The sequence below is a fragment of the Setaria italica genome, chromosome VI (genome assembly GCF_000263155.2).
Source record: "Setaria italica strain Yugu1 chromosome VI, Setaria_italica_v2.0, whole genome shotgun sequence".
Lineage (NCBI taxonomy): Eukaryota > Viridiplantae > Streptophyta > Magnoliopsida > Poales > Poaceae > Setaria > Setaria italica.
The window spans coordinates 34,788,251-34,807,620 of NC_028455.1; the positions used below are offsets into that span (position 1 = coordinate 34,788,251).

The following is a 19,370-nucleotide window of genomic DNA, read 5'->3' on the forward strand; positions in this document are numbered from 1 at the left end:
GTCTCCGGGAGCAAGCACTCCCTCCGCCTCCAACCCCGTCGTGGCAGCAGGGGCATCCGCCCTGCCCTCCGGCGTCTCCACCTCCTCCGCCTCGTCGGCGTCAAGGTCGATCACCTCCCCGGCTTGAGGGCCCGGGGGGATCACGGCCCGGGCCGGAGGGGCGATCGTTGGAGCCGCAGGCGGAGTGGAGTCCGCTCCCCCTCCTGCGCCTGATGCCGCCGCCGCTCCGACAGCCTCCTCCGCAGGGGCCACCCCCGCAGGGGGACCTGTGGCCACACCAGGAACCCCGCCAATCGCCGCTGGCGAGGCTGCGGCCCGCCCCCCGGAGGAGGACGACGTCAGCAGCGCCTTCTTGGGCGCCAGCCGCAGGGTGACGCCGCGAGGAGAAGTACTGCACGACGACGGCCAGGCGTCAGTAGAAACAAACGAAAAAAGAAAGGAAGGATGACACGAGGGGAAAGTCAACTTACGCCCTTGAAGCGCAGGGGCGGCGCACGCGCTTCGACTCGGAGCCGGACGCCGACCCCGGGGCATCTGGCAGTGGCCGCTTGTCGCCACCCCGTTGCCCTCCACCAACAGGCACGGCGGCGGAGGCAGTCCCCACGGATCCCCGAGGAGCCCCCCGAGCGGACTCCTGGGGAGCGCCCCGCGCCGGACCCAGGGCGGCGGCAGGGGCGGACTCTGAAGGCCCCTGAGGGGCGCTCCGTGTTGACACCGGGGCGGCATCCCTTGCCGGCCCCGAGGAAGCATCCCGCGCCCGCTCCTGGGGGACGCCCCGTGCCGACCCCAGGGGAGCGGCCCGCACCCGCTCCTGGGGGACGCCCTGAGACGACCCCGAGGGGGTGCCCCGCGCCCCTTCCTGGGGGAGGCCCTGCGCCGACCCCCTAGGAACGTCCTGCTCTGCCCCCTGAGGAGCAGTCCGCGGCGGCTCCTGGGGCGCGCGCTGCGCCGACCCCTGAGGGGCGGTCTGCGCTGGCTCCTGGAGCACGCGCTGTGCTGGCCCCTGAGGCACAGCCCCAGGCCCCGGGGGAGCCGGACCCCGGGCGGACGCTCCCGCCGCTGCACCCCCCGCAGCCGTCTGCGGGGGTGCGTCGCGAATCACCAAAGCCCCCGATCAGGGGGCAAACAGCTCTTCCTCCTCTTCCTCTCCCTCTTCTTCTTCTTCTTCTTCTTCTTCTTCTTCTTCTTCTTCTTCTTCTTCTTCTTCTTCTTCTTCATCGTCGTCGTCGTCGGACACGACCGCCCCCCTCCGCCGCCGTTGGAGCTCCTTGGCGGCCTTCTTCCGCCACCTCTCCATCTCCTTGTCCTTGCGGCGCTTCTGCTTCTCGGCCAGGAGACGGTTGCGAGCCCTCCGCTCGGCATCTTCCGGCACCGGCGGGAGGGAGTCCGCGACCCGGGTCAGCATGCCCTGCAAAACGTAAAGAGGATCCGCATCAGAACAACAAAACAGCGGGACATCGGGAGGGAGAAGCGGTGACCCAAACGCCTTACCAGGTCTACGAAGCCCGGCTCCGGGCGCATCGGCGGATGCCCGGGGATCGGGTAGTCGACGTCCTTGTCCTCCAGCGCCTCCCGGAGCCGTTGCCGGATCTCGGAGGCAGCGAGCGCGCCTGTTGCCAGGATGGTGCCCTCGGGCGGCATGTCGGGGGTCATGACGCCAAGCGGCCGGGCCCGGAGCATCAGCGGCACCACCCGTCGGGCGTGGTATGCGCCGATGACCCCGGCGCCGGTGAGCCCCTCCCGCTTCAGCTGACCAATGGCCTGCAGCAAGTCGGAGATCTTCTTCTTCTCCTTCTCCACCGGCCCGTACGCCCACACCTCAAGCGCCGCGTCGATGGTGCGGCCGGAGAACGCCGGCAGGGGGGAGTTCGGGTAGTTCTTCACGTAGAACCACTGATTGTGCCACCCCTTGTGGGACACCGAGGCCTTCACCGTCATATACTCCTTGGAGCGAGTATGACGGAGATGGATCCCGGCGCACCCGATCGGCACCGGAGGCGACCGCTGTTGGCTCCCGGCCTTCCCCGCCTTCTGATACAGGCTCACTGTGAAGAAATACTTCCACAGCTCGAAGTGGGGCTCGATACCTAGGAATCCTTCGCACAGCACGACGAACGCCGCGATGTGCTGGATCCCGTTGGGGTTGAGGTGCTGGAGCTCGAGCCCGTAGTAGTAGAGGAGCCCGCGGAAGAAGCGGCTTGGAGGGGAGGCGAATCCCCGCTCGTGGAAGTGGGCGAAGGAGACGACGTAGCCGGCGGGAGGCGACGGAACCTGTTCCGGCCCCGGCAGCATCCACTCATCCGCCGCCGTCTTCTCGCAGAGGAGCCCCTTTCGCACCAGGCCCTCGGCGCGGTTGGCGGTAAAGTGGGAAACTCCCCAGGAGGCCATCGCCAAGGAAGGAAGGGGATCGACAGAGGCGAAGACGAAAAGCGCGCGGCGTGAAGCGACGGGAACGAGGCGAGCGAGGCGAGCGCAAGTGAACTAGGAGGAAGGCAAGGAGGCTCGAGTGCGAAAGGAAAGGAACCGGCACGGCGAACCCCTGCTTTTATAGGAAAGGTACCGGGGAAGCCAAATCGACGCCCCGGCCGCCATAAATGCGGCGCCAGGTACGCCCCTACCGCGCTCGTTTCCTTTTTGAAAACCGCGCGCACGATCGGCCGCGAAAAACATCCTATCTTCCTCGATTCGCGGGACGGCGCTTCCATAACTCCGCTTCCCGGGTGCCACGCCCACGACGCTCCCCACGTTCGGCCCAGGCATACCAACCGCTCCGCTCCGGTCCAAGGCCCGCAGGGAGGTAAGAAAGGGATACGGGGCTGAAAACGCCCCTACGGCCCAATACGGTCCAGGGGTTCGAAAGCTGGCCCAACACGGGTTCGACAGCTGCCCCAGGACATCCCCGAGCAACGGGTGAGAAGGGACGAGCCCGCTAGCGGCCAACACCCGGGCGAGCGAACGCCAAGGGCGCCCCAACCTCACGTTCGAGTCCCGCTCGGTGTAAAGTTCATGGTTTTTCCACGGGGAAAGGCGACGAGCCCTCAGACCCGGTCGAACGGGTCCGGGAACTATATGAACTAACCGGCGGGAAATTGGAGTACGCCACCAGCTTGGCCCGAGCCGGACCCCCCCGAACGGGGACCGGGACTCCACTTGAACTTACGCGTTTGCAGCTCAAACGAGCACCACGGTTCGTCCAATGCGGATAACGTGGCCCGGCTCAACCCCTCCGTCCTAGCGAACGGACGCTTGAGGGGCAACGATCAAAAAGTCGACCTAGCCTCCCGATCGGTTTCCTGCAACGAGCGGGAGCTCGGGGGCTAGCCTCGCAACCAACTACCACGCGTGTGGTCACAAACTTGCAGGTTCTCTCGAGCATGGCGGAGATAAAACAAGCGCGCCACAACACAGAACTAGCAGCAAACAGCGAAGGGAGCCTCCGGGAGGAGCACTCCTGCTCCACCACAGGCTCGGGGGCTACTGTTGGGGGGAAATATTAACGATCCCCTAACACCCTGCTTAAAGAAGCAAACATGAAGGCCCAGGCCCAAATCTCCGCCTCGCCCGACCCAGGCGCCAGGATCGGGAGCGCCCGACCCCCCTCCGCAAGGTTTCCGCCTCGCCCGACCGCGATCCCAGGGTTGGGACGCCCGACCTCTCGCTACGGAGTTTTTTCCACCTCGCCCGAACCCAAGTGGGGGGGCTGGGCGCGCTGGGGCCCACAGGGCCGGGAACCCCCTCGGATGCAGTCCACATAGACAAGACAAATCCTGTGGGACCCCCCGTCGGCCTCGCCATAAATGCACCACAGAGTTGGCAGAGGGCAGGGCGACCGAGCCCCTCACGCAACCTGGCGCAAGTACCCGTGCACGACCATCCTGTGCAGGCTACAGTGCCGGCGGCCGGCTCTCATTCGCCACGGAGCACTCATGACCTGCGCCGACCGGAGCAAAGAAGAGAGAGGCCTGCCCTCGGGTCCCGCACACCCTCGGGCCCCGCGCACCCCGCAACGCGGATGTGACGCCCTCCCTCTCAACAGCCGTCGCCGGAGCAGCGGCATCCACCGTCCTCCCTAATAGACACTGGGGTAACGACGAAGCTCCATCATCATGACCTGATACCTACGGGCATCGAAGCAGCTATACGAAGGAGGCAATAACACTTGGCGTCGGGCGCCTTCCTCCTCCGGCATGCACGTCAACACTCGTCAAGGACCGGCAGAGACAACGGACGCCCAGGATCTGGCCCCTCCTTCCGGCCATGCTTTTTACCATTCTACGCCTTACTCTTTACCACCCTCTTACCCGATCCCAATTGTAACTCCGGCTATCCCCTTGCGATATAAAAGGAGGAACCGGAGGCCGGGGAGAGGGAGAGAGCAATCGACGAACAGATCGGGGAATCGCTCGATCAGCTTCTTCCCCCACACACCTTAGTACACTACAACGCTCCCTGAGAGCGCAAAAACAAAAGAGACTTGGGATCTGTCCCTCTCTCGCCTATCTGTAAACCCCTACTACAGAACCCCCGCGTGGGCAACACGAGCATCCTCGATATTGGACGTAGGGCTTCCCTTGCCCGAACCAGTCTAAATCTGTGTCTCCCGCGCAACCACCTGAGGCTCACGCACATAAAAGAAATTTACTAGTCTAAGTCTTGATCCGCTGATCTTGACAACGACAGGTGGGCAACTGGATCTGGGGAGGAAAAGGAGGAGAAAGGAAGGGCTCACCATTGGGACGAGGAAAAGAGGGGAAGTCATGGAGCAGTGGATGGACAGGCGGCGGGGAAGTCACCGGATCTTGGAGATCGAGCCGGCCGGGGATGGAGAGGTGGCGGGGACGACGGGGAGGCGACGGAGAGGTGAGGCGGAGCGGCGTGCAGGGAGGCGGAGGTGGCGCGTCGTGAGAGAGAGGACGGGAAGGACGCACCCGACTTACGCAGGTGGGAGAGCCCTGCCGAAAACGGGTGGGTCGGGTGCGGGAGCCCGTTCGCGAGGGTTTACAAAAGCTGGATCAATTTGGCCCGTGGCTGATTCTCCACGTGCTTTCGGCCCAGGGAAAACGCCAGGAACCCGGAGGGGATTTGCATTACCAAAGGTGGCCTAAGTGTTGCACTTCCATCTGGACGTTGGTACGCAGTTCAGGTACGGGCACCAGTGGCAGCTGTCGTTCCTATTCTTTCCCTTGAAGAGCATTGCTAGGATAATCACAAATCTGCATCGTAAAGTCACGTTTGTCAGGCTCATAACCATTTTATATTTTCCAGCATAGAGTTGCTCAAGAGAACGTTCTTTACAAAGACGAGCAGTTGAGGGAAGCTCATGCTTGGGTTTCCCAAGTTCGAGAAATGGATGCCTTGCAGCCTCAATCCCTACAAGTTGAGTTACGTGAGCGCATGGAGCAATTTAATCAATATTGGATTAGTTCCCAGCAGCAGGTTAGTTTTTTAATTATAAAAACACCACTCCAGTACTCATGCATGCTTTGGTTTCCTTTATTACACCTTTTTTATATCCCTTTGTTAGTGTCACACCTGGATTTAAGGGCAAACCCGAGTGCAATAAATATATGTGCGTCACGATCAAGTTACACACATGTATGACAAAAGTGAATATCCAAAGACAGTGCCAATTTGAATAAAGAGATTAATAACTAATAATACATGACCGAAAGTCTCAATAACACACAAATCTAATTTATTTCACAGCGGACTTCAAAGCAGTGACGACTGGAGAACCGTACGCCTAGAACTCCTCAAATCCGTGCAGATACTCCTCCAGGTTTACTTGTCTGAACAACGGTTTTGCAAGGGTGAGTACACTAACTCAACAAGTCGTGGAGAATAGTGTAGTGTAAGGCTAATCAAGGTATGTGTAAGGTTTAATCAGCATCAACTTTTAATTTAGTTGGTCAAATTTTATTTATTAGCAAATAACTACATGTAAGTTTATACCACCCGAAATTAAACAGGAACATAAATAAAGTAACAACATAAACATAAATGAGTGACAATGATTTAAGTCCATCTTTCGATAGTATTGTCAGGTGAGGGTCCAGGCCGCTCTTAACCGTGAGCACGGCCGATCGATCAATTTTACACTCTGCGGAGGTCGCACATCTTTACCCACAAGTCGCGTAAAAGTTCAAAAGAACTTTGGACCCAACCATGCGGTATTTGCAAGGCACCATACCATACTTCCGAGGTGTGATTGCATAGGGACGCTACGAGGCATTTACAAAAATTCATTAGTAAGTGGTAACCCGCTAAAATTTTGGTGTCTGGCGCTCACAACCTCCCAAAGGCCAATTATGCGACGACTCAGTCCCCCCTCTTACCTCTTCTCGAGTAAGGTTACCCCAGACTAAGGTTTCTAATTATTCAGTCAAGACCAGAGCCATTTAGTCTTGTGGTAGCACTATTTTCCTGGGTGGTTCTCTATGTTCCAATTAAATGTTATGGTCTTGTTAATGGAAAGGTATAACATAAGTAAAACAAGATTAATCATTGATTTTGGTTAAACCACCATAACCCAAGTAAGCAATAAGCATGAGCTATCCAACATGACAGTAAACTCGGTTGGTCAAGGCAAAGGTAATGAAATCTAGGACATCCTTAATTGGGACCCATCAAGTTTAAACTATCAGGTGCATAGCGATGTTATCATTATAAAGGTGAATAGGACTTAAAGAAGTGACCATGAACACGACTTGCCTTCTTGCTCTTGCTCTTGCTGCATGTAGTCCTCGAAAGCCGGTTCCACGAACCCCTCGAGCTGCTGACCGTCTATACGCATCACACCGACACATACAAGCAAACAAATGCATAACATAAGAAAACAGTACACCAATCAATATAAATAGAGAAAACAGGCTTACCAAACTATTCTACGCGTCAAAACAAACACGTGGATATAAGGAACGCTAGAAACGGAGCTAGGATGCGAAAACTACTCTTAAAACGAGCTACAGGGGCCTATCTGCAAGAAAAACTAAACTTCCAAGGGCTAACAGCAAGAAACTAGTGACCTAAATGTAATTACACGTATAAACTAAAGGTCTTCCGCGCAAAAACACAACTCAGGACGGCGGGTTCTATTACGCGAAAATGTAGGGGCCTAAGCGAAAGAAAACAGGACTTAATTCTAATTAATTTTTGAACTGCGGAGGGTGGTTGCGCAAAAGGAAAAAATCTGCAGGGACTCTTTAACAAAACCCGCGGGGCTGACCGGTACCGGCCGGCTTGACTCGCGAGCGGGCGGATGGCAGTCGTTGGATTTGGATCCGGTGGCTATCGGCGGATGCGGCGGCGCTCGGTGGCGGAATAGGCGATGCGCGGCGGCAGGTCACCGGCGACTCGCCGGCGTTGCTCGAAAACGAGCACTCGGGCTCAACTTTGGACCAGAACTAGACCAGGGGGCAGAGAAGCACACGGTGAACACGTTTGGGCAGGCGTCGGTGAGTAGGACATGGCGAAGACGGCGGTGCGGGACGCGACGGCGAGCCAGCGCTCCGGCAAGCTCACGAGGGCGGAGAAAGTCGCGGCGTTGCGCGGAAAGGGCACGGCCGGGATCCTTACCTCCGTGCGAATCTCCAGCGGTGCTGCGGCGATGAGGAGGGTGATGGCGGCGCTGGAGCTTTGGGGAGCAGCGTCGCGGGAGAGAGAGAGGGAGGGAGGGAGGGAGGGAGAGAGAAAGAAAGAGCTCGATGCGGGGGAGAGGTGCTGTGGTGGTGGTGTGTGTGTGGGGGGGGTATTTATAGCCCGGGTGGCGAACAGATAGGGGTGGCTGCCGTTGTTGGCTAGCGGCGGAGTCGGAGGATGGCGACGGAGCCGTTGCGCGATGTGGGGGAGTGGCGGAAGTGGCGCGTGTTGGAGTGGCGGAAGAGGAGGAGGAGGTTGCGGGAGCGTGCTGCGTGCGGACAACCGGAGGTGCGGGATGACAAGCGGGTCCCACCTGTCAGCGGCTGAGGGAGGAGGTGAGTGGAGCTGGGCCGGCGCGGTGATCTGGGCCAGTGACGAGCTGCTGGGCTGGAAGGGGAAAACGGGCCGCCTGCGCTAGTGTTGCTGGGCTGCGAGGTGCGGAGGGAAGAATGTGGCCCAAGCGAGGGAAGCAAAGGAAGGATAGTTTTGAAATAAGAGTAAATTTTAGAAATTTGAACTCAAATTCAAATTCAAGCCACACAAAAATATGCACGAGCATGAATGCACAATGAACTCCTACGATGGATTAATAAATTATGATAAGGTTATTAAATGCCTAAGATTTTTTAAATGCGGCCCTATTTGAGCGAATTTTAATGAATTTGAAAATCTCAAATTTTTGGGTGTTACAGTTAGACTAGAATTTCACCTTTTCCTCTTGATTTCCATAGTATGCTGAGATGCAACGGGGTCTTTTACATACAATACAACAACTTCAGCTAGAATTAACTGAGGCAAGAGAACGGTCTGGTGCATCAAATGTGAACTGAGGCAAGAGCAAAAGACTGAATCAAAAGTTTCTATTTTACTTTGAGTTTCTTGTATAGTTTTTCATCTGTTTGTTAGCATCTCACATTTGAGCTCCCCCTTTAAAACCAGGATGAAAGAGCTGCATCTGACAAGCAACCTGAGCCTGTACCTAGACAGCAGCAGAAGCCTTCAAACTTTTATACAGCAGCTCCCCAGATTCATTTCAAAAACAATGCGGCAGAGTTCAATCCTAATGCTGTAAATCAGGTTGACACAGTGAAATCAGCTGTGGGTGGTTTTGGTTCACAGTTACCTCGTGTACCAAAGGAGCCTGCTCTCCTAGATGAGAGAGCTCTATTGGCTTGCATTGTACGTGCAGTTCCTGCAGGACCTGAGGCTGCTGCAATCAGAATTAGTACAACTGTGAGCAGTACGCTAGGAACGATTTGTGCGCAAATTACGGTGCTGCCGGATGTGATTACAGGACTAAAGTCACCCGCGAGCACTAAAGTGTCCTGGTGTCGTCTCTCTCCACTGTCTCTCTCCTATCTCCAGGAGGGCCGCGGGAGGCAGGAGCGGTGGGCCGCGGGGTCGAGCGGCGCGGGCGCGGAGGGCGGTGGGAGCGGTTCCGGCGGCGTCCGGTGGCGGGCGGGAGTGGAGGGGCGGCTCTGGAGGGATTGCTAGATCTGGAGGAGCGGCTCCCCAGCGCCCCCGATCTCCGGCGGCGAGGCTGCGCGGCACACGGGGCCGGGCGCGGCGGCGTGCCTCCAGCGGCGCTCGAGGCCCCAGCCTCCCGGCGGTGAGGCGGCGTGAGGGGTCGGAGGCGAGGTTGCGCACGGGAACGAGGACGCCGCCAGCGAGCCATTTGTGCTGGCTCAAAATTGTTGGTGGGTGCTAGGCCCGCCAGCGTAGTGGGGTGGGGTTTTGACCGCCAGTAAAAACGTTTTTTTGGCGTAGTGGAGTTCTATCCTTATTGCCTTGTGTTGCTGTTACTCCTGTGGCGCAAAGCACTCGGCAAAAGAGAGGGCCTGCAGCTGATTCCAGATCGTCAAATGCAATTCCCTCCGGAAATGGCTTCACTGATCAGTTTAACATCATTCAGCGGGTCAGTGATGTGACAATTTCAGGCAAAGTAAGAAACACCCAAGACAATGGCTTCTCAGATGAAGTTCGAACTGGGCAGCCATCTATGCACGCAGCTGCTGTGAATGGCGTAAGACATGACAAAGGTGCAAGCAATATCAGACATGGTTATGGAGGAAAGCAACAGGGGAGGTATGGTCCATTCCTGATGTGATGTGATGTCAAATCCTAGACTAGTCTTTCAAATGCTAACTAGGTGTAAATTTCTCTTGTATTGCAGGTCGACTGGGACGGCATACAATTCCAGAAGATGAAGTGCTTTCACTGGGTATGTAAAATACATTCTTTTAACGGTCATGTGGTCCAAATTTACTCAGCCTTTTCTTGTCCACTAGCCTGTAAGTTTTTTGTCCTTAGCTTTATCCTTGCTATAGGGTCTTCAATTAGAATCAGCTAAAATATAGTATGGCATCAGAGTTCTTGGTATTGTTTTTGAAAATTCGATTGTATAACAAATTTCAAAATGTTTCCATTTGAGCTTTTGCAACAAATGGTTGTACTTGCCTTGCTGTTGCTGTAACATATTATCATGCCTTGCATCTTACTTGTTCATAGCTGCCAAATGTAGTAAACATTTTTGCATAATCATTTGCTCTTACTGCCCTTGCCTTACTGTGTTTGTCTTTGCCACTATCATCTGGTCTTGCATTGGACTTAATCGTCCATACTAGCTGCTACAACAGATGCTCACTAGATCTACGGATTAGAAACTCTGCATCATTCTGAACTACTTCACTGCTTTGTTTTGTAGATCCAACTGGTTTTTGAGGGTGAAGTGGTCGGGAACCATCATGCAAGTGGCAACCTTGTAGAAGGCTTGGAAGCGGTCGGATGCTGAAGATGACCAGGATTAAAAATTATTCTAGATTTATTGTTGCACCATTGCTTTTCACAGCGCCTGCCCTGGTTGGGTTTCGGAGAAGCTGTACTGAAATCCTCTAGCCCCCCAGAATCAGAAAAAGGCTGTGGAAGTTTTGCGTCTGTGTAACCTGTCTGTGCTTGTATTGTGGTGCATTTGAATGATGTGGTAGCGTCTTTATATGCCCTTTGTCTTGGTGTTCCGTGAAGTTTACCTTTCGAAAGCGACCACTCGATTCTAGCTCTCGACCTGTAGCCTTCGTGATACCATCGATCACAACCAAATCAATTGCCCGTTCGTATTTTTCTCTAAACGACTTGTATTTGAGTCACAGAGTGAGCTTGGTGGTGTACACACCACTCTTTAGCCGTCAACATGATCTGCTGCCTTCTCTTTAGCCGTCGTCAGCAACTCAGCATAGTTTATAATTAGAAAAATAAAATGCCGTGTCACTTTGCAGTTTTGTAGTGGCAGTTTTGAAATTGTAGACAAAAGAAAGAACTGTGGCATGTGTGCTACTCTGAGATGCAAGTGGCTGCGTGCTGAAATATCTTCCCCGTCACATGCGTGGCTGTTGATGGTCTGGGCCAGCTTGGATTGATGGTTGACAGGCGGACGACCAAAAATATCAGCGTGCATTATTGCACCTACCAGCAAGTCTCTTCCTTCTTTCCATCACCTGTTGCCTCTTCTCAGATCTCCCTGTGGTTGAGCCTGTGAGGAAGAGCAAGGAAGCTCTGCGAGCAAGGAAACATGGCAGAGTCGCTGCTGCTCCCCGTGGTGCGCGGCGTCGTCGGCAAGGCGGCAGACACTCTCGTGCAGAGCATCACTAGCATGTGGGGCGTCGATGATGACCGGCGCAAGCTCGAGCGCCACCTGGTGTACGTGCAGTCCTTGCTGGCCGACGCCGAGGCGAAGAGCGAGACCAACCGCGCCGTCCGGACGTGGATGAAGGAGCTCAAGGCCGCCGCGTACCAGGCCGACGACGTCCTCGACGACTTCCAGTACGAGGCGCTGCGCCGTGAGGCAATGAGCGACCAGTCCGTGGCAAGCAAGGTACTGATCAACTTCACCTCAAAGAATCGTCTTGCATTTCGTTGTAAAGCGAGCAGAAACCTGAAGAATGTGCTCAAAAAGATTGACGAGCTCGTGACCGAGATGGCAAAGTTTGGCCTGGTGAAGCTTGCGGAGGAACCGCCGCAAGCTCTTCCTCGGCAGACGCACTCAGCACTGGATGAATCCATGGAGATATTTGGCAGAGAAGATGACAAAGATGGGGTGGTGGAACTGTTGGTGGACCAGCAAGATCGGCAGGATGTACAAGTGCTGCCCATCCTTGGAATGGGGGGTGTGGGCAAGACCACGCTAGCCAAGATGGTGTACAACAACGACAAAATTCAGAAGCACTTTGAATTGAGGATGTGGCACTGCGTGTCAGAAAATTTTGAAGCTATTCCTCTTGTTAGATCTGTAATTGAGTTGGCTACAAGTAGCAGATGTGATCTGCCTGACACGATCGAGCTGCTGCGAGGAAAACTGCAGGAAGCTATTGGCCGCAAAAGGTTCCTACTCATTCTCGATGATGTGTGGAACGAAGACCGAAAGAAGTGGGAGGATGACTTGAGGCCGCTACTCTGTTCTTCAATTGGTGGATCAGGAAGCACGATAGTTGTCACAAGTAGAAGCCCAAAAGTGGCGTTAATAATGGGCACCCTTCCACCTCGTGAATTAGTGTGTTTGAGTGAAGATGATTCATGGGAATTGTTCTCAAAGAAAGCATTTAGTAAAGGAGTGCAAGAGCAAGCAGAGTTTGTCAAAATTGGCAGATGTATCAGCGAGAAGTGCAAGGGACTGCCTCTTGCACTGAAGACAATGGGTGGATTGATGAGTTCAAAACAACAAATCCAAGAATGGGAGGCCATTGCAGATTGCAATATTAGTGATACCAATAGAGGTAAAGATGAGGTATTGCCCATACTAAAACTGAGCTACAAGCACTTGTCCCCTGAGATGAAGCAATGCTTTGCCTTCTGTTCAGTTTTCCCCAAGGACTATGAGATGGAGAAGGACATGTTGATTCAACTATGGATGGCAAACGGTTATGTTCATGAAGAGGAGACGATAGACTTGTATCTTCAATGAGTTGGCTTGGAGGTCCTTTTTCCAACATGTGATATTAGAGAGGGAGATCGATCCTCCTAATTATATTGATTATCCCTCAAAACAAGAGATAAGTGGATGTAAAATGCACGACTTGATGCATGACCTTGCAAAAGATGTTGCAAATGAATGTGCAATTGCAGAAGAGTTAATTCAGCAAAACCTGCCTATGAATGACATCCGTCACTTGCATATTTCGGAAAATTATGAATTGAACAAAATGAGCCGGTTACTCGGAGGCACAAAGTATCTTCGCACTTTGTTGACGCCAGAATCATCGTACAAGGATCTGATGAAGTCAAAACTGATGTCATCAAGAGCATTGCATATTTATGAAGATACTTCAATCGTCCGTATGGAGCTCACACGCATAGCACATTTGCGGTATCTTGATCTCTCTGACTCGTATATTGTTAGCTTGCCAAACTCAATCTGTATGTTGTATAGCTTACTATCTTTGAGGCTTAATAACTGCTCCCGACTACAATATTTACCTGAGGGTATGAGAACTATGAGGAAGCTCTGCCATATTTATCTCTTGGGATGTATTAAATTGAAACGAATGCCCCCAAAACTTAGTGTACTACACAACCTTCGCACACTAACAACATTTGTTGTGGGCACAAAAGATGGATGCGGAATCGAGGAGCTTGAAGACCTACGGCAGATTGGCAACAGGTTGGAACTGTATAATTTGCGGAAAGTGAAGTGTGGGTCGAAGGCCAATCTCCATGAGAAACATAATCTAAATGAACTGTTGTTGTATTGGAATAATTTTCGTGATGAATATGTTGAGTCTACAATTGGTAAGGCCACTGATCATGAACAAGTATTGGAATCTCTTGTACCTCATGATAAGCTAAAAATTTTGGAGGTACATGGGTATTGTGGCCTCACTATATCGAAGTGGATGAGAAACCCTCAAGTGTTCTGGTTCTTGAGAGAACTCATTATGACCAAATGCCGAGGATGTAAGGACCTGCCAATAGTATGGTTATCCTCTCTTGAGCATTTATCTTTACGGGACATGGAAAGTTTGACCACGTTGTGTAAGAACATCAACTTGGAAGATGAAGCAGATAATACCTCTCTGCAAATATTCCCCAAGCTAAAGAGGATGGAATTAATGTCTTTGCCTCAGTTGGACAAATGGGCAGAAAATAGTGCTGGAGAGATTGTTAGCTCGGTGACGTTTCCCCAGCTTGAAAACCTAGAAATTGAGTATTGTGAAAAGCTTGCAAGTCTCCCAAGGTTACCTGTTCTCACATATTTAAAGCTATATTATTGGCATTGGAATAATTCTGCAAGAACTCTTATTTCGATGCGCGTGCCTTTGGGCTCTTTGCCATCTCTTATCCACTTACAAATATCAGATTTGCTGGTAGATGTGGTGATGCTTCCAGACAGCGAGGAAAGCCAGAGTCAAAGACCTTTGGACACACTACGATATTTGAAGCTTGAGGGTGACGACGCCTTCGAAACGATATTTAATAAATCCAAATTGCAACTTGGGCTTAGGGACTGGTTGGTCTCTGTGGAAGAATTGGATATCAGCTCATTGGATATTGTCCGCTGGCCCGTGGAGGAACTCCGTTGTTTTCCTCGCCTTCAATCTCTGAGCATTTGTGGTTGCTCCAAACTTGAGGGGAAGGGCTCGTCATCTGAGGAAGACGGAATCCTTCCTCTGCTCCCCGAGTTTCCCGCATCCCTCGAGGAAATCAGGATTGACAGCAACAGAAGTTTGGTGGCGCTGCCTTCAAACCTCGGAGATCTGACCAAGCTGAGGAGACTCACTTTGTGGCGTTGCGATGCACTGAAAGCGTTGCCAGATGGGATGGATGGTCTCACTTCCCTTGAGAAGTTGCAGATTGGATACTGTCCAGGGATAGAGAAATTTCCGCAGGGTCTCCTGCAGCGGCTCCCAGCCCTCAAAAGTCTGAACATATATGACTGCCCTGACCTGCAGAGGCGTTGCAGAGAAGGTGGGGAGTACTTTGACTTGATCGCTTCTATTCCCGACTGTTACATTCCAGCACCCGCACAGGCACAGCCACGAAAGTGGTTCCTTCCCTCCTGCGGTGGTGGTTCTCAAGGCAACTGAGGTATGTATGCTCGTGCTTCGCCTCTCCCGTCAAGTAATTCTGCTATTGATCTAGCTCACATCATTGTTCTGAATGCATATTGACTCCATTCTTTTCGGTTGTACTGTCAGTATGTCATCAGATTGACTGCACTTGGACTGATCACTGGATGCGGTGCTCCATAAGCATTATCGTTTCTCGGCAAAGGACAATACAAAAAATTACAAGCCTGTTCCATTCTGTGCCACGGAAGCTTCTTCTTGTCTCGCTGATCAAGGCACGCAAAATGCACAGGTGAACATCTAGTCCAACACCTAATGCTTTGATCCAACACCTAGCGATCTGTGAACTGCAAGTTACAATAGAGAAACTTCATTGTGGTGAAATATTTGATCTGCGGTCATATTGTGACCCGTCCATGAATACTGGGACTAATTGTTTGCTTGCCCTTGTGCAGCAGTGCAGGATGATCGAGCACATGACAATAAGTCACAAGGAAGAAGTAAATAAAGACTAAAAGGAAAATCCTCTCAAGAGATTAGTGCAACTGGGATGAAGAAAGCATGGAACATCGTGATACTTCAAATTCTGCTCAACGTGTCGAAAGGAAAGTAGGAAGTATATATGGATGTGAAACTGGGATGAAGAAAGCACGGAATCATGTTGTGATCATGCAGTTAGATCATCTCGTGTCGAGAACAAGAGCCGTGTCTGAAAATACGCCCAAGAAAGGGAGCATCCACCGGAGGTTGGGTCTCAGGCAAATAGGTGAAGATATCGGACGATTTATTTGTTGTTTGCAAATGATGTCCGATCCAGAACTCTGAGATTTTATAGTATCTGTTTGACCATGTAATCAGAGAGTTTTCACCTTGATGTGGAATGTTTGAGAGCGCCGGCCGGAAATGGTTATGGCCAAATTTTGCTACTAGAGAACTAAGGAAGTTTGTTGTTTTGTGTGCAAGTGATTACTGAAACTGCTTGCCACACTTGTTCTCGAGCAACCGCACACTGAAACTATTTGCCACACTAGCATTCTCCGCCCAAGAGAAGCTACAGTTATCTCTCTCACTCTCTCTCTCCTTCGCTCCTCGTCCGGCCCAGCAAATGACAAGGCCTAGTTTTCAAAACATGATATCTGTACGAACGCTGGCGATCTTCAGGCTCACACACTCAAAAATTTAATAGATTGTGTGTTGTCCTTCAACAATTATCAAAGTTTAGAGACACAACCAATGTCTGACAATCAGATTGTGAGAATGGTTTTACACTGTTCAGCAGTCAGCAGCTAATGCTGGCGAAATCAATGTAAGAATTGCGGCGAAATCCACAGTTACAAGCTCAGGTTACAATTCAGGAACATTTGTACTTCACGTAACCATAGAGACCTCAGGCACAAGACGTGCACGCTGGTCTTGCTATCCACAAACACGATGGCACAAAAATGGTTCCCACAAGAGGCGTATGTTTTGCATCGTGAGGTGATGGAAAACTGAACCATCTAAGTGTTGCACTTCCATCTGGACGTTGGTACGCAGTTCAGGTACTGGCACCAGTGGCAGCTGTCGTTCCCATTCTTTCCCTTGAAGAGCATTGCCAGGATAATCACAAATCTGCAGCGTAAAGTCACGTTTGTCAGGCTTAAGTTTTGATTCTTCTAGCGACAATGCAAAGTAAGTACGGCAGTAGTATACAACAATGCTATCTGTGGATACCACATCACCTATTAGTCTATTACTAAGTGAGATGTGAACTATAGATTTCGTGTGAATGTGCAATTGTCTTTGATGGTTGAGACTTACCCAACTACCAGCAATATGAGTGCAGCAACCCACAAGACGTACTGGTACAATTTGTACTTTGGAGCTTGATTAGTCTGAGGTAGCTCGTTGCGTTCCATCCAACCAAATTGAGGTCTTGCGAGCAGCACAAATCCAAGAAGAAATCCAGAAGCAAATCCACCAATGTGGGCAAAATTATCAGCATGGGGTAATATCCCAATGGCCAAATTAATTGCAATTATGAAAAGTAGAGTTACGATTGCCGCTGCCTGCAAAAGAGAATCGTGTGGAACTTAGCCAAAAAAAAAAGAACTGAGAGAAAAACACAAACAGGTAAAACAGTACACATATATATGCCTCCTGCTGAGTGCTGACCTTGTTGGAATAGATTGTCCAGTTCATAATAAGCTCCGAAAGCATAGATCCAAGGAGGCCAAACAAAGCCCCAGAGGCACCAACAGAGATGTAATTACTCCGTAGGAAGAGTGCAGAGAGCACACTGCCGCCAAAACCAGATATCAAGTAGATGACCCCAATGCGAACTTGCAAGCCAGAAAACTGGAGTGAGTTGACAGTAGACTACTGCCAAACCAGATGCAAGAGGTTTTGATGAAAGGTAAACATGGCATGATTCCAACTCCACCATAAAATGGAAAGAAAATGATCCCTAATAACATGTAAAACCTGACTACTCCTTAAATGAATACCAATAAAAAAAGTCATATTTGGATTACTTCTTAAATGAAAGCAACATTCTCATGTTGAAATCCTAAAAATAAATAGTGCATTCAGAAACCTATTAAGTGGTTCCACCACAAAGCCATGGCAGAAAAGAAATACTCCATGTCTACTTACTTCAGATTTACTTCAGCTTTCCATAAGTTCCAAGACAGAATCAGCTAACAGTGTTTCAATGTTAAAACATAAAGTACATCATCCGAACAAAGATTAATATTGCAAAACAATAGATGGACAAGTATTGAACTCGAACCGAAAAGGTTGATACTGTGGTAATGACAATGCGAACCAACAATTTCAAACAAGAAGCTCACCAAACCCAAATTGTTGCTCAAGTCGGATTCCGATGAATACCAAGCTTAGCATGTTGACTACCAGGTGGACTAGCCCAGCGTGGAGCCATATACAGCTAATGAGGCGCCATCCTTGGTGCTCATGAACTACTTTGGCCCAATTAAGAGCTCCCATCTTCTCCAAGCTGCCCAAAAGAATGGAAATTTTGAAACAAAACCTTGGTGCGGATTGTTATATTTTAGATTCACACAATGCACAATAGTACAGTTTCAAGAGAATGCAGTCCTGGTCTCAGGTTGGTCTCTAATAAACTGTCTCACATGATGGGAAGAGAACAAGCACAGATAAAATAACCTTTCTCACAGCTAAAGATAAAAAAACAATCCAGATCTTGCATGATCTTGCACGAGGTAACAGTTCGAATACAAAAGTCTAAAATGGCAATATAACCTGGTCACTTAACTGCCCATTCTAATTGAGAAAAAAATACAGATGTATCTATCAAAAGTGTACTAGCAGCAGTTTTTAACTGTCAGCAAGGGACGTAGACACTAGAAGACAAATCTCTGAAGAATAGAACATTCCAATGCTGACTGAATCTGAATTGTTCAGGTATTGACTTTGCCAACGCTGAAGCTATTAGGCTAAATCGAATGTTTCGGTAGAAATCTACTTGCTACAAGGGGAGCAGTTTGCATCATTTACTCGTCATTTTAAAGATCTATAAATAGTCACCATGGCACAATGACCCTCGTATGTCCAATCGATCTGAATGGAAAAAGGACCAAGTAAACAGCAACCAGACGCGGAAGATTCCGGGCCGTACAAAAGCCCCAACTTTTGCTGGCGTTTAGGCTTGAAATCGAGCCAAAATGTGACCTTTGGCTCGAAATCTCGCACCAGACCCGGCACAAACCCCTCCCGAAACCCCAATTTCGCACCGAATCCAAACAATCCAGCGGAACCCGAAAGCCAATCGCGAGAGTGACGGGACGTACGTGGCGGAGGATGGCCCGAGTAGCGGGTTCTCCCGGAGCGGCTGGAAGGCGAACCGTCGGAGGAACCCGGTCGCGACGCACCCGGCCCTGCCGCCGAGGGCGCTCCCGTGGCGCGGGCAGTCGTTGACGAACATCTCGGCGGCGAAGACCGCGATGCAGGCGACGAGCACGGTGGGCACGAGCCACGGCCACCACCGCCGCTCGTCGTCCCCGGCGCCGTACCCCCGGCCGCCGCCGCCGCCGTACGAGCCAGGGTACTGGTAGTACCCCGCGCCCGCGGCCTTCGCCTCGCCGCCGCTTGCCATGGCTGGTGATGGCTTTCTCGACCCCGCGGCGGTGTCGGCGGCTACACGCGCCTCCGCGGGGGGCTGCAGTTATAGCGTGCGGGGGTAGTGGAGTGGTGGGTGCGGTCGCGCGCGGCGCGGGGCTCGTCGCTGCTTTTTGGCTTGGCTTGGAAGCGAGGACGAGGAGGGGGAGGGGAAAGGGGAGGTGGAGTGGAGAGTGCGGTGGCCGGTGGGGGAGACTCGAGAGTGCGATGGCTGTGGACTGTGGTGGCATGTGGCGCGGTTACGTTGCCGTGTTGGGACCACCTGTCGGTGAGTGGTGCGGCTCCGGCTCGGTTTGGCATTTCTGTGGCAGTGGAGCTGTGCACGAGAGCTGAGCTGCTTGGTTAGCCAACCGTCCTCTCCTCTCGCAAAGCAAAAACAAAACAAAAAAAAAACACCGTCCTCTCTAAAAAGAACTCACGCTTGCTTGAACAGACAGGACATGGCCATCTTCTTGAAGCAACCGGCCATTTAGATCGATGGAAGAGCACGGTGTGGTGTTTTAAATTTGGAAGTGGCGTCTGGAGAAGTGCAAGCCATTT

General features: G+C 51.7%; 2 protein-coding genes across 2 annotated transcripts; one reads left to right on the plus strand and one right to left on the minus strand.

Moving 5' to 3' along the window:
• Positions 1–11,082: 11,082 nt before the first annotated feature.
• Positions 11,083–13,122, plus strand: LOC101757882 (putative disease resistance protein RGA3). Its single transcript, XM_022827643.1, has one exon. It carries the CDS (start codon positions 11,204–11,206, stop codon positions 12,590–12,592), a length of 1,389 nt encoding a protein of 462 aa, XP_022683378.1. The 5' UTR covers positions 11,083–11,203; the 3' UTR covers positions 12,593–13,122.
• Positions 13,123–15,871: 2,749 nt separating this feature from the next.
• Positions 15,872–18,944, minus strand: LOC101774648 (RHOMBOID-like protein 2). The gene is made up of 5 exons (XM_004974055.4): positions 18,503–18,944; positions 17,525–17,688; positions 16,848–17,014; positions 16,494–16,741; positions 15,872–16,304 (listed from the first exon to the last, which is right to left on the minus strand). The coding sequence occupies exons 1-5, from the start codon at positions 18,805–18,807 to the stop codon at positions 16,193–16,195; spliced, it is 996 nt and encodes a 331-aa protein (XP_004974112.1). The 5' UTR covers positions 18,808–18,944; the 3' UTR covers positions 15,872–16,192.
• Between the last annotated feature and the right edge of the window lie 426 nt (positions 18,945–19,370).

Bases quoted from the DNA above. Each gene is read 5' to 3' on its own strand.
- LOC101757882 (XM_022827643.1), top strand. From the start codon at position 11,204: ATGGCAGAGTCGCTGCTGCTCCCCGTGGTGCGCGGCGTCGTCGGCAAG.
- LOC101774648 (XM_004974055.4), bottom strand. From the start codon at position 18,807: ATGGCAAGCGGCGGCGAGGCGAAGGCCGCGGGCGCGGGGTACTACCAG. The intron at 17,015-17,524 runs GTGAGCTTCTTG...CTGGCTTGCAAG, and splicing joins TGAGCAACAATTTGGGTTTG to TTCGCATTGGGGTCATCTAC. The intron at 16,305-16,493 runs GTAAGTCTCAAC...TTTACGCTGCAG, and splicing joins CTCATATTGCTGGTAGTTGG to ATTTGTGATTATCCTGGCAA.